Source organism: Delphinapterus leucas, chromosome 2 (assembly GCF_059928025.1).
Source record: "Delphinapterus leucas isolate spDelLeu-1000000601 "Yukka" chromosome 2, BTC_Dleu_Yukka2, whole genome shotgun sequence".
Lineage (NCBI taxonomy): Eukaryota > Metazoa > Chordata > Mammalia > Artiodactyla > Monodontidae > Delphinapterus > Delphinapterus leucas.
The window spans coordinates 179,865,053-179,879,805 of NC_143130.1; the positions used below are offsets into that span (position 1 = coordinate 179,865,053).

A 14,753-nucleotide genomic window follows, 5' to 3' on the forward strand; every position below is an offset into this window, starting at 1 on the left:
ATGCTCAGGAGTGGGATTGCTGGATCATATGGTAGTTCTATTTTTAGTTTTCTGAGGCACCTCCATACTGTTTTCCATAGCGGCTGCATCAATTTTAACATTCCCACCAACAGTGTAGGAAGGTTTGCTTTTCTCCACACCCTTTCCAGCATTTGTTATTTGTAGACTTTTTGATGATGGCCATTCTAACCGGAATGAGGTGATACCTCATTGTAGTTTTGACTTGCATTTCTCTAATAATTAGCAATGTTGAGCGTTTTTTCCTATGCCTGTTGACCATCTGTATTTCTTCTGGAGGTATGTCTCTTTAGGTCTTCTGCCTATTTTGTGATTGGGTTGTTTTTTTTGGTATTGAGCTATATGAGCTATTTGTTCATTTTGGAAATTAATCCCTTGTCGGTTGCATTGTTTGCAAATATTTTCTCCCACTCTGTAGGTTGTCTTTTCATTTCATTTATGGTTTCCTTTGCTATGCAAAAGCTTTTAAGTTTAATTAGGTCCCATTTGTTTATTTTTGTTTTTATTTCCATTACTCTAGGAGATGGATCCAAAAAGATATTGCTTCAATTTATGTCAAAGAGTGCTCTGCCTATGTTTTCCTCTAGAAGTTTTATAGTATCCAGTTTTACATTTAGGTCTTTAATCCATTTTGAGTTTATTTTTGTGCATGGTGTTAGAGAATGTTCTAATTTCATTTTTTAATATGTAGCTGTCCAGTTTTCCCAGCTCCACTTATTGAAAAGACTGTCTTTTCTCCATTGTGTATTCTTACCTCCTTTGTCATAGATTACTAGACCATAGGTGTGTGGGTTTATTTCTGGGCTTTCCATCCTGTTCCATTGATGTATATTTCTGTTTTCGTGACAGCACCATACTGTTTTGATTACTGTGGCTTTGTAGTATAATCTTAAGCCAGGCAGCCTGATTCCTCCAGCTCCATTTTTCTTTGTCAAGATTGCTTTGGCCATTCTGGGTCATTTATGTTTCCATACAAATTAAAAAAATTTTTATTCTGTGATCATTTGATCATCTCAATAGATGCAGAAAAAGCTTTTGATAATATTCAACATCCATTTATGATAAAAACTCTCCAGGAAGTGGGCATAGAGGGAAGCTACCTCAACATAAGAAGGGCCATATGTGACAAACTCACAGATAACATTATAGTCAATGGTGAAAAGCTGAAAGTATTTCTTCTAAGATCAGGAGCAAGACAAGGATGCCCACTCTCACCAGTTTAATTCAACATAGTTTGTCTCTTTCTTTTCCGGTACGTGGGCCTCTCACTGCTGTGGCCTCTCCCGTTGCAGAGCACAGGCTCTGGACGCGCAGGCTCAGCGGCCATGGCTCACGGGCCCAGCCGCTTCGTGGCACGTGGGATCCTCCCAGACCGGGGCATGAACCTGTGTCCCCTGCATTGGCAGGCAGACTCTCAACCACTGCGCCACCAGGGAAGCCCCTTCAACGTAGTTTTGGAAGTCCTAGTCACATCAGTCAGAGAAGAAAAAGAAATAAAAGGCATCCAAACTAGAAAAGAAGTCATAAAACTGTACTGTTTGCAGATGACATCATATATGTTAACCTAAGAAAATATTCTTCGACTTCCACTTGCTACCTTTGTGGCAAACAAGGAACTTATTGTACTTGTCCCCATCTAAGCCCTCCATTCTCCTTCCTTTTTCTCCCCTTAGTTTAAAAATGGCTTTATTGAGATATAATTCACATACTGTACAGTTCATACATTTAAAGTGTACATTTCAGTAGTTTCTGGTATATTCACATATATGTGCAGCCATCACCATAGTCAATTTTAGAATATTTTCATCACCTCAGAAAGAAACCTTGAACCCTTTAATTGTTGCTCCTTGTCTTTCCCATCACCCCTGCACCTAAGCAACCACTAATCAACTCTCTGTATATATTTCCCTATTCTTTTTTTTTTTTTTTTTGTGGTACGCGGGTCTCTCACTGTTGTGGCCCCTCTCGTTGCGGAGCACAGGCTCCAGACGCGCAGGCTCAGCAGCCATGGCTCATGGGCCCAGCTGCTCCGCGGCATGTGGGATCTTCCCGGACCGGGGCACGAACCTGTGTCCCCTGCATCAGCAGGTGGACTCTCAACCACTGCGCCACCAGGGAAGCCCTGGTGTTAGGGAATGTTCTGATTTCGTTCTTTTACATGTAGCTGTCCAGTTTTCCCAGCACCACTTATTGAAGAGGCTGTCTTTTCTCCATTGTATATTCTTGGCTCCTTTATCAAAAATAAGGTGACCGTATGTGTGTGGGTTTATCTCTGGGCTTTCTATCCTGTTCCATTGATCTGTATTTCTGTTTTTGTACCAGTTCCATACTGTCTTGATTACTCTAGCTTTGTAGTATAGTCTGAAGTCCGGGAATCTGATTCCTCCAGCTCCATTTTTCTTTCTCAAGATTGCTTTGGCTATTCGGCGTCTTTTGTGTTTCCATACAAATTGTGAAATTTTTTGTTCTAGTTCTGTGAAAAACACCATTGGTTGATTGATAGGGATTGCAGTGAATCTGTAGACTGCTTTGGGTAGTATAGTCATTTTCACAGTGTTGACTCTTCCAATCCAAGAACATGGTATATCTCTCCATCTGTTTGTATTGCCTTTTATTTCTTTTATCAGTGTCTTATAGTTTTCTGCCTACAGGTCTTTTCTCTCCTCAGGTAGGTTTATTCCTAGGTATTTTACTCTTTCTGTTGCAGTGGTAAATGGGAGTGTTTCCTTAATTTCTCCTTCAGATTTTTCATCATTAGTGTATAGGAATGCAGGAGATTTCTGTGCCTTAATTTTGTATCCTACAACTTTACCAGATTCATTGATGAGCTCTAGTAGTTTTCTGGTAGCATCTTTAGGATTCTCTATGTATAGTATAGTATCGTGTCCTCTGCAAACAGTGACAGTTTTACCTCTTCTTTTCCGATTTGGATTCCTTTTATTTATTTTTTCTTCTGTGACTGCCGTGGCTAAAACTTCCAAAACTGTTTTGAAAAATAGTGGTGAGAGTGGGCCACCCTGTCTTGTTCTGATCTTAGAGGAAATGGTTTCAGTTTTTCACCATTGAGAACGATGTTGGCTGTGGGTTTGTCATATATGGCCTTTATTATGTTGAGGTAAGTTCCGTGTATGCCTACTTTCTGGAGGGTTTTTATCATAAATGGATGTTGAATTATGTCAGAAGTTTTTCCTGCATCTATTGAGATGATCATATTGTTTTTCTCCTTCAGTTTGTTAATATGGTGTATCACATTGATTTGCGTATATTGAAGAATCCTTGCATTCCTGGGATAAACCCCACTTGATCATGGTGTATGTTCCTTTTAATGTGCTGTTGGATTCTGTTTGCTAGTATTTTGTTGAGGATTTTTGCATCTATGTTCATCAGTGATATTGTCCTGTAGTTTCCTTTTTTAATCACATCTTTGTCTGGTTTTGGTATCGGGGTGATGGTGGCCTCATAGAATGGGTTTGGGAATGTTCCTCCCTCTGCTCTATTTTGGAAGAGTTTGAGAAGGATGGGTGTTAGCTCTTCTCTAAATGTTTGATAGAATTCATCTGTGAAGCCATCTGGTTCTGGGCTTTTGTTTGTTGGAAAATTTTTAATCACAGTTTCAATTTCAGTGCTTGTGATTGGTCTGTTTATATTTTCTATTTCTTCCTGGTTCAGTCTCAGAAGTTTGTGCTTTTCTAAGAATTTGTCCATTTCTTCTAGGTTGTCCATTTTATTGGCATATAGGTGCTTGTAGTAATCTCTCATTATGATCCTTTGTATTTCTGCAGTGTACTTGTTACTTCTCCTTTTTCATTTCTAATTCTATTGATTTGAGTCTTCTCTTTTTTTTCTTGATGAGTCTGGCTAATGGTTTATCAATTTTGTTTATCTTCTCAAAGAACCAGCTTTTAGTTTTATTGATCTTTGCTATTGTTTCCTTCATTTCTTTTTCATTTATTTCTGATCTGATCTTTTTGATTTCTTTCCTTCTGCTAACTTGGGTTTTTTTTGGTTCTTGTTTGTCTCATTGCTTTAGGTGTAAGGTTAGGTTGTTTATTTGAGATGTTTCCTATTTCTTAAGGTAGGATCGTATTGCTATAAACTTCCCTCTTAGAGCTGCTCTTGCTGCATCCCATAGGTTTTGGGTTGTTGTGGTTTCATTGTCATTTGTCTCTAGGTAGTTTTTGATTTCCTCTTTGACTTCTTCAGTGATCTCTTGGTAATTTAGTAATGTATTGTTCAGCCTCCATGTGTTTGTATTTTTTATAGTTTTTTTCCTGTAATTGATATCTAGTCTCATAGCATTGTGGTCAGAAAAGATACTTGATATGATTTCCATTTTCTTAAATTTACCAAGGCTTGATTTGTGACCCAAGGTATGATCTATCCTGGAGAATGTTCGATGAGCACTTGAGAAGAAAGTGTATTCTGTTGTTTTGGGATGGAACGTCCTATAAATATCAATTAAGTCCATCTTGTCTAATGTGTCATTTAAAGCTTGTATTTCCTTATTCATTTTCATTTTGTATGATCTGTCCTTTGGTGAAAGAGGGGTGTTAAAGTCCCATACTGTTACGGTGTTACTGTTGATTTCCCCTTTTATGGCTCTTAGCATTTGCCTTATGTATTGAGATGCTCCTATGTTGGGTGCATAAATATTTACAATTGTTATATCTTCTTCTTGGATTGATCCCTTGATCATTATGTAGTATCCTTCTTTGTCTCTTGTAATAGTCTTTATTTTAAAATCTATTTTGTCTGGGGCTTCCCTGGTGGCGCAGTGGTTGAGAGTCTGCCTGCCGATGCAGGGGACATGGGTTTGTGCCCCAGTCCGGGAGGATCCCACATGCCACAGAGCGGCTAGGTCCATGAGCCATGGCCGCTGAGCCTGCGCATCCGGAGCCTATGCTCCGCGACGGGAGAGGCCACAACAGTGAGAGGCCCGTGTACCACAAAAATAAAAATAAAGTCTATTTTGTCTGATATGAGAATTGCTACTCCAGCTTTCTTTTGATTTCCATTTGCATGGAATATCTTTTTCCATCCCCTCACTTTCAGTCTGTATGTGTCCCTAGGTCTGATGTGGGTCTCTTGTAGGCAGCATATGTACAGGTCTTATTTTTGTATGCATTCAGCCAGTCTGTGTCTTTTGGTTGGAGCATTTAATCCATTTACATTTAAGGTAATTATCGATATGTATGTTCCTGTTACCATTTCCTTAATTGTTTTGGGTTTGTTGTTTTAGGTCTTTTCCTTCTCTTGTGTTTCCTGCCTAGAGAAGTTCCTTTAGCATTTGTTGTAAAGCTGGTTTGGTGGTGCTGAATTCTCTTAACTTTTGCTTGTCTGTAAAGGTTTTAATTTCTCCATCGAATCTGAATGAGATCCTTGCTGGGTAGAGTAATCTTGGTTGTAGGTTTTTCCCTTTCATCACTTTAAATATGTCCTGCCAGTCCCTTCTGGCTTGCAGAGTTTCTGCTGAAAGATCAGCTGTTAACCTCATGGGGATTCCCTTGTATGTTATTTGTTGCTTTTCCCTTGCTGCTTTTAATATTTTTTCTTTGTATTTAATTTTTGATAGTTTGATTAATATGTGTCTTGTTGTGTTTCTCCTTGGATTTATCCTGTATGGGATTCTGTGCTTCCTGGACTTGAATGACTGTTCCCTTTCCTATTTAGGGAAGTTTTCAGCTATAATCTTTTCAAATATTTTCATAGACCCTTTCTTTTTGTCTTCTTCTTCTGGGACCCCTGTAATTCGAACGTTGTTGTGTTTAATGTTGTCCCAGAGGTCTCTCAGACTGTCCTCAATTCTTTTCCTTCTCTTTTCTTTATTCTGCTCTGCGGTACTTATTTCCACTGTTTCATCTTCCAAGTCACTTACCCGTTCTTCTGCCTCAGTTATTCTGCTATTGATTCCTTCTAGAGAATTTTTAATTTCACTTATTTTGTTGTTCATTATTGTTTGCTCTTTAATTCTTCTGTATCCTTGCTAAACGTTTCTTGTATTTTCTCCATCCTGTTTTCAAGATTTTGGATCATCTTTACTGTCACTACTCTGAATTCTTTTTCAGGTAGAGTGCCTGTTTCCTCTTCATTTGGTCAGGTGGGTTTTTTTCTTGCTCATTCATCTGCTGTGTGTTTTTCTGTCTTCTCATTTTGCTTACCTTACTGTGTTTGGGGTCTCCTTTTTGCAGGCTGCAGGTTCGTAGTTCCCATTGTTTTTGGTGACTACCCCCAGTGGGTGAGGTTGGTTCAGTGGGTTGTGTAGGCTTCCTGGTGGAGGGGACTAGCGCCTGTGTTCTGGTGGATGAGGCTGGATCTTGTCTTCCTCGTGGGCAGGGCTGCATCCGGTGGTGTTTTGAGGGGCGGGGGTATGTGAACTTAGTATGATTTTAGGCTGCCTCTCTAATGGGTGGGGTTGTATTCCTGTCTTGCTAGTTGTTTGGCATGGGGTGTCCAGCACTGGAGCTTGCTGGCCGTTGGGTGGAGCTGGGTCTTAGCGTTGAGGTGGAGATCTCTGGGAGAGCCCTTGCCAATTGACATTACCTGGGGCTGGGAGGTCTCTGGTGGTCCAGTGTCCTGAACTCGGCTTTTCCACCTCAGAGGCTCGGGCCTGACATCAGGCCAGAGTACCAAGACCCTGTCAGCCACATGGTTCAGACGAAAAGGGAGAAAAAAGGAAAGAAAAAAAAGTTTAAAAATTATTAAAATAAAAAAATAATAAAACAAAGAAAAAAAAAGAGAGCAACCAAACCAGTAAACAAACCCACCAATGATAACAAGTGCTAAAAACTAAACTAAGATCAACATGAAAATCAGAAACAAATCAGTCGCAGAGAACAAACCCCAAGTCTACAGTTTCTCCCAAGTCCACTGCCTCAGTTTTGGGACGATTCGTTGTCTATTCAGGTATTCCACAGATGCAGGTACATCAAGTTGATTGTGGGGATTTAATCCACTGCTCCTGAGGCTGCTGGGAGAGATTTCCCTTTCTCTTCTTCGTTCGAACAGCTCCTGGGGTTCAGCTTTGGTTTTGGCCCCTCCTCTGCATGTAGGTTGCCCTCAGGCATCTGTTCCCGCCCAGACAGGAGGGGGTTAAAGCAGCGGCTCATTAGGGGACTATTGCTCACTCAGGCCAGGGGGAAGTGAGGGGTAAGGTAGTCATAATTATAACGCAGGGCGAGCCTGCAGCGGCAGAGGCGGCTGTGATGTGGCAACAGCCTGGGGCGTGCAGTGTGTTCTCCCGGGGAAGTTGTCCCTGGATCACGGGACCCTGGCAGTGACGGGCTGCATAGACTCCCAGGGCAGGGGGTTGGGGGGTGGATAGTGACCTGCGCTTTTCACACTGGTTTTTTGGTGGCAGCAGCAGCAGCGTTAGCGTTTCATGCCTGTTTCTGGGGTCCAAGCTGATAGCCGCGGCTCATGCCCATCTCTGGAGCTTGCTTAGGCAGTGCTCTGCCTTCTGTGGGTAGACAGGGAAGGAATCCCCTCTCTTGCACACCCCGAAACAGTGGTCTCTTGCCTCTTAGGCAGGTCCAGACTTTTTCGCAGACTCCCTCCTGGCTAGCTGTGATACACTGGCCCTCTCAGGCTGTGTTCACGCAGCCAACCCCAGTCCTCTCCCTGGGATCTGCCCTCCGAAGCTCGAGCCTCATCTCCCAGCCCCCATCTGCCCCCGGGCGGGTGAGCAGACAAGCCTCTCGGGCTGCTGAGTGCTGGTCGGCACGGATCCTCTGTGCAGGGATCTCTCCTCTTTGCCCTCTGCACCCTGTTGCTGCGCTCTTCTCCGTGGCTCCGAAGCTTCCCCCGCCACTCCCCGTCTCCGCCAGTGAGGCGTCTTCCTAGCGTGTGGAAACTTTTCCTTCTTCACAGCTCCCTCCTAGAGGTGCAGGTCCTGTCCCTATTGTTTCTCCTGTCTGTTTTTTCTTTTTTCTTTTGCCCTACCCAGGTACATGGGGATTTTCTTGCCTTTTGGGAAGACTGAGGTCTTCTGCCAGGGTTCAGTAGGTATTCTGTAAGAGTTGTTCCACATGTAGATGTATATTTGATGTGGAAGGAAGGTGATCTGCATGTCTTACTCCTCTGCCATCTTGAAGGTCCCCAACAATTGATTTTTGTTTATTGATCTTATATTCTGCAACTTTGTTGAACTCATTTATTAGTTCTAGGAGGATTCCTTAGGGTTTCTGTATATAAGATCATGTCATCTATTGAATAAAGATAGTTTTATTTCTTCTTTTCCAATCTGGATGCCTTGTATTTCTTTTTCTTGCCTAACTGCCCTGGCTAGAACCTCCAGTACATTGTTGAAAAGAAGTGTCAAGTGTGGATGCCCTTGTCTTGTTACTGATCATAGGGGGAAAACATCCATCTTTCTCTGTTAGGTTATTATGTTTGCTGAGGGCTTTTTGTAGATGACCTTCATCAGGTTGAGAAAGTTCACTTCTATTTCTAGTTTGTTGAGTGTTCTTTTTTTTTAATTAATTAATTACTTTATTTATTTATTTTTGGCTGCGTTGGGTCTTTGTTACTGTGCATGGGCTCTCTCTAGTTGCAGCGAGTGGGGGCTATTCTTTGTTGCAGTGCGCGGGCTTCTCATTGTGGTAGCTTTTCTTGTTGTGGAGCGTGGGCTCTGGGTGCGCAGGCTTCAGTAGTTGTGGCTCATGGGCTCTAGAGTCCAGGCTCAGTAGTTGTGGCACACGGGCTTAGTTCCTCTGCAGCATGTGGGGTCTTCCTGGACCAGGGCTCAAACCCGTGTCCCCTGCATTGACAGGCGGATTCTTAACCACTGTGCCACCAGGGAAGTCCTGCTGAGTGTTTTTTAAATGAAAGCGTGTTAGATTTTATTAGATGATTTTTGTCTATTGAGATAATCATGTGATTTTTGTCTTTGTTGATTTTTGAGATGTTAAATCAACTTTGCATCCCTCGGATAAATCCCACTTGGTCATGGTGTATGCTTCTTTTTATATGTTGCTGGATTTGGTTTACTTAGTATTTTGTTGAGGATTTTTACATTCATATTCTTAAGGTATTGGTCTGTAGTTTTCTTATGTCTGTCTGGTTTTGGTATCAGGGTAATACTGGCCTCATAAAATGAGTTGGGAAATGTTCTGTTTTTTTGGAAGAGTTTGTGAAGAATTGGTATTACTTCTTTGAATGTTTTTTGGAATTCAGCTGTGAAGCCATTGGGGTCTGGGCTTTCTTTATGGGTAGTTTTAAAATTACTAATTCAATCTTGTTGTTTGTTATAGATCTATTCAGATTGTCTGTTTTTTCTTGGGTCAGTTTCAGTAGTTTGTGTCTTTTTAGGACTAGTAGTAATGTCTTCTCTTTCATTTCTCATTGTAGTATATGGACTTGCTTTTTTTCTTTTGGTCAAACTAGGTAGATTTGTCAATTTGTTGATCTTTTCAAAGAGCTAGGTTTTTGTTTTTCTGTTGTTTTTCTTTTCCTATTTCATTGATTTCCACTCTAATCTTTATTTTTTTCTTGGAACAGTCAAGAAACAACAATCCATGCTGTGCCTGGGAACAGTAACTGCAAAGAAAGAGGAGGGGGTGAGAGGGGTAAACTAGTAACTGCAGCTCCGTGGCTCTTTGTCCCCTCTTTGTTCTTGTCACGGTCTTACTGCTGAACTGAAGGGGCTGATTTCCTTGTTTCTTGTCTGTCTCTCTAGCTAGAATGTAAGCTCCAAAGAGTGGGGACCTTGTCTGTCTTTCTGCTGTGCCTGCCTGAGGGAGGAGGGCCTGGCACAGGGGAGGGGCTCAAGGGTTTGTGGAGGAATGAAAGTTCTGACTTCGCACAACTTAAATATGTTGCTAACAGCAGGGAGGCGAGAGGACAGTTTGAGATCTTGGTCTATAAACATGCTTTCTAATAATAGTTTGGATTCCTTGGAGTTGAAGTTTTGTTTGTAGTAGTTTTTCTAAATGTTTGTATTTTGAGGTTCTGGATTACAGTCACTGAATTTCAAAGAAGACTTTTTCGGATAGTGAGTTTTTATGGGAGAAAGTAGTCAAGAGGCTTGGGGTCCCTTGGGTGATCCTGGGGCTTTGGACAGTGTCTCACGTCCTGGGGCCTCTGTGTTTTCTTATGTAAAAGAAGGAAAATTATACTCGATGGCCTAGATGTAAGAACCTTTCAGGGTCAGAAGCCATAATATGAGGATTCTGGAAAAACAGTGGCTACTTAGCCTTGATTAATACTTGTGCACTTCACATTTTAACAGGACCAAGACGTGGTCGGGCACCCCATTTGTGTCAGAGCGGAGCAGTGTGTTGGTGTTTTTGCCAGGTGAGTGTCATTCTTCCGTGATCTAGAATCTGCGCTGGATGGAGACTAGTTTGTGTCTCGCACGTATTGTGAAAAATGGTATTTGTAGTGCGGGTTTATTCTTTTTAGACTCTGGGAATGTGAATAAATGTGATTTTCGGTTTGACTTCTTACTATAACCTTTGTGTTGCTAAAAACGTTGACAATGAACAGTTTAACTTTTTGAGGGCAGTCTGACCCCCTTCAGAAAAAATTGGCTATGTTAAATTTGCTATTTCATACATATGGTTATAAATGTGAAGTAATTGTCATCTGTCTGTATTTAAAGCTTATTTAATAACAATATCATTATTGTAATACCATGAAAATCATCAGGGTAGCCCTTGAGTTCCTTTTTCTTCAGTATTTGACAAAATAATCTCTTAAGATACTTAAAGATTAATCTTTGTTAAGTTGTACTTTTTCAAAATGATGATTTTGATTTTTTAATCAAGTGATATAGCTGAGGAAACCTTATGACAATAATTCATGTATTCTTTGCTGTTGCAAGGTAATATGTAGAACATATGAGTATTTGTGCTACTTGTGGTGGAGAACAAAAAGCATGAATAAAGTAACATTTTACTTTGGAATGCAGCATGGGAGTTTAGAACTTTGATCATGTTTTGCTTAGGTTGATACGGATTAGCTTTATATCCAGGAAACAAGCATTAGCTGACAGTGGTATGGAGTTGCATTTGTCCCAATAAATATTTGTCAGTGATTGCTGTGTGCATAATATTGTATCAAGGAAGAAATGACCAAAGTAGAGTCAGGGCAGTACTATCTTAAGAACACCTGATGTGAAATAAATGCTTTCTAACTGCTAAACATTGCCTGAATAAAATATGTATAAATGATATTTTACAGTTTAGTTTGTTGTTTTTCTTTTATGTGTTTATGTGAGTTCATTTGACAGTACATTTATTTCATTAATTGATCTTTGGGGAATGGTTCTGTGTTAGTTTTTTTAGGGCTACTGTAACAAAGTGCTATAAACCAGAAAGCTTAGAACAAGAGAAGTTTATTCTTTCACTCTGCTGGAGACTAGAAGTTCAAAATCAAGGTGTCAGCAGGGCCCTGCTCCCTCTGAGGCTCTGGGTAGAATCCTTCCTTGACTCTTCCCAGCTTCTCTTGGCCGTCAGTCTTTGGCCCTCCTTGGCTTGTGGCTGCAATACTTCTATCTCTGCCTTGATCGTTACGTGGCGTTTTCTGTGCAGGTGTCTTCTTGTGAGGACACCAGTCCTATTGGAATAAAGGCCTATTTCTCTCCACTGTGACCTCATCTTAACTAATTATATCTGCAATCATGCTTTATTTACAAATATGAACCTTATGAAAAAAAATTAAAACATCTCTGTGACGAAGACTTTTTAAATATTAATTTTTGGTTGTAAAATTTTGCATAATCAAAGTAGGACATTTGGAAAACCAGTGGCGGGAAGAGAGGAATGTAAAATTACTCATCTCCTATGGCCAGCACTCACAGGCCATTGTTGTGGAAAGGAAAACATAGAAAGAATATGGTTTTTCTCATATTTTTGAGTTAGTGGTAGTCAGTGTCATTATGCATTTTTACTTGTAATTTTGATATATTTAGGTGAAGAGGATAAAAAAGTCAGATAAAATGAATTGGTAGAGCCGTATTTATAAAAGATGTCATCTTAATTTAAAGGTTGTTTTCTAGAAATAAATACAAATCTTTTTTTCCCCCTCCACTTATTTTCTTCCCTAGGTCTGGGTGAAATAAACTATATGCATGAACTTCTCACAAACATGGTTCATAAAAGGTGTGTTTAAAATGATACTGTTGTATTTTTACTTGTAAAGCATTGTATTGTTTCTAGCTTAAATAATTTTAATGATCTCAATGAGTAGTTATTCATTTTCATATATATCTAGTCTTTATGGATATTTTATTTCATTTACTTCTTTCTTAGGTTACAGGTCTATCCACTTCATTCAAGTGTGACTTTGGAAGAACAGAATAATGTGTTTTTAAGTCCAGTGCCTGGGTACAGAAAGGTAGGACAGCTGGGAGACCAGTTCTGAGCACTTAGGTACATTTTCCTTAGAGACTCTGCTAATGAGAAGTGCTGACATTCCAGCTGTTTGTACGATATGTTCTGTAGCTGGTGGTTAGTCACCTAAACAAGCACTTGCCTGATGAGCCAAGTATGTTATTTCATTTTGTCTGTATTTTACAAGTCAGTTTGCTAAGGTTTTTTATTTCCTCAGTCTCAGGACCTTGTTTCTAGTGGATTTCAGTGCCTCTTACCCCCAGCAGTTCTTAAACTGTGGGACTGTTCTCTTGTCCCTGGCACTGCGCTGGAGGTTTTGGTTAGAACCCACATTCTTAGTCCTGGTTTAAGAGTATTTCTTTAATTTTCTTTTTTATGTGTGAATGATGGGATTGTCTTATCACAACCCTTCTAGTGCTGCTTGAGATCACCAGGGACTCCAGACATGCAGCCCAGTCCCCTTGATTCCAGTGAGAAGGTTCTGCATCTCTAGGGGCAGCCTAGACCTTGCATGGCAACTCAGGGCTCTTATGTACTACAGACCTTCCTGGGAACTTTAGCCTGGTTGTGCTCTGTGCCCCTGGGTAATTCCAAGACCCCCTGAAGCTATCATATCTGAGGTCAGGGAGAGCTGTCTTTGCCCTGTTTCTTGCCTGCTGCTTTTATGAACCTTCTGTGTTGCATGGGCCTGGTTTTCTGTACATCAGGGGCTTCCACTGGACCCGTGGAATGATTCCACCAGGAAAAGGCTGTACCTTAACATTGAGGTGTAGGGGTTAAGAGTATGCGTGGGGAGTTGGACAGATGACATGGGTCTCTGTCCCCTGTAGGTGTGTGCTTCTGAGCACATCGCTTCTCAGACTTAATTTTACTGTTGGAAAGTAGAGTCGATAACACTTACCTTGCAGAGCTGTTAGGAAGGTTAATTATAATAATATATGTCCGTACTTAAATTGTGGTAGTGCTGCAGTGCCTGACACGAAGTAGGTGTCCAATGATTGGATGCTGGTGCTACAGGTAATAGCTAATATTTATTGAGCACTTGGTTCACGCCTGGAGCAGTTCTAAGCATTTCACGTTTATTAACTCAAGTAATAGGGAAGATATTATTGTTATCTCCATTCTATAGATGAGAAAACTGAGGTTAAGTAGTCCAGGGTCCAACGCTGGGGTAGGGCAGAGCTGGGATTCAGAGCAGGTTTGGCTGCTGAGCCCGCGCTGCACTGACTCCTCCTCGTGCCCCGCCCCCAGGACCCTTGACTAACTGTGACTTCTGTATAAAATAGAAAAAATGGCTAATTTCAAAATTTGAGCCCAGTACCTAATGATTTCCTGTATATAGTGAGCATGTCAGATTCTTTTTTTGATGTTTGATAGGTCATTCTGTCTACCAACATTGCGGAGAGTTCTGTCACGGTTCCAGACGTCAAATATGGTGAGATCCTGCTGTTCTCCTCACAAAGTAAACCATAGTATTTGTAGCCTGTGTCCCCCTCAGGAGTTGTGCTTCCCCGTCTCTTCCCCTGTTCTGGAGGAGAGAATGTAGGAAAGTGGGTTCCGAAGTTCCTCCTGTACGTCTCTCTCCCCCGCCCTCCTCTGAGCTCACGTGTCTGTTCAGCCGGGCAGCCTCTGCGGCGCAGCTACTAACACACACAGGAAGCGATCGGGGGCGTCCCCGGGGCGCTGTGGGCAGTAGGAGAGCTTTGGGGCTGCCCCTGCTGGACATAGTGACTGGAGGGAGGGGCCCGAGCCCGCCCTGTTGCTGCAGGTCGTTGAGAAAGACACCACGTCAGCGTGGGGTGAGGCCACTCATAGTCTGGTCTCCCACGTGTGTGTCCTTGATGATGCTGTGAGGTTGCGTTAATTCATGTTCGGGAGCCTGACGCTTGCTGGGCGCTGTTCTCGGTTGTTGGCAGGTGTACGGGGCGAGTGAGGCGTGTTGTCTTCTGGTGGGAGAGCCAGGCAGTTAGCAGGGGAAGAAATAGGTGCAATTTCAGGTCGAGGTAGATGTTATGTAGGGAAATAAATCAGAGAAAGCGATTACAGTTAATTGGGTAAATGACCTTTTAGATGGGGCGATGTGGGAACACCTCTGTGAGGACGTGATAGCTGAGGAAGGCGTGACTTGGGTGAGGAGTGAGCGTGGAAAGAGGCGGGACAGCGTGGGGAGCAGCTGCGAGGAGCAGCAAGGTGGCCAGTGTGGCTAGGACAGGTCAGCCGGCGCCACAGCAGCCCTCCGTCTGGGCCAGCGGCCGTCCAGGTGCTGCGGGGACAGTGCACAAACAGGCGAGGCTCCGTTCTCCTGACACATGGGGGGCGGGTGTTGACACGCAGGCAATCAGTTAGACAAACAGCCACGTGCCGCCAGGTAGACTGCCGCATGTCCAGAGGAAGAGGTGGAGGAGC

At 42.1% G+C, this 14,753-nt stretch overlaps 1 protein-coding gene across 1 annotated transcript in view; it reads left to right on the forward strand.

Moving 5' to 3' along the window:
- The window catches only part of TDRD9 (tudor domain containing 9), a 124,565-nt gene that overhangs the window by 61,950 nt on the left and 47,862 nt on the right, over positions 1 to 14,753 (forward strand). Inside the window, exons 9-12 of the mRNA XM_089908266.1 lie at positions 10,244 to 10,308; positions 12,062 to 12,116; positions 12,267 to 12,351; positions 13,725 to 13,782. Coding sequence (XP_089764392.1) covers positions 10,244 to 10,308; positions 12,062 to 12,116; positions 12,267 to 12,351; positions 13,725 to 13,782 — 263 coding nt within the window. The remainder of the gene's footprint in view (positions 1 to 10,243; positions 10,309 to 12,061; positions 12,117 to 12,266; positions 12,352 to 13,724; positions 13,783 to 14,753) is intronic.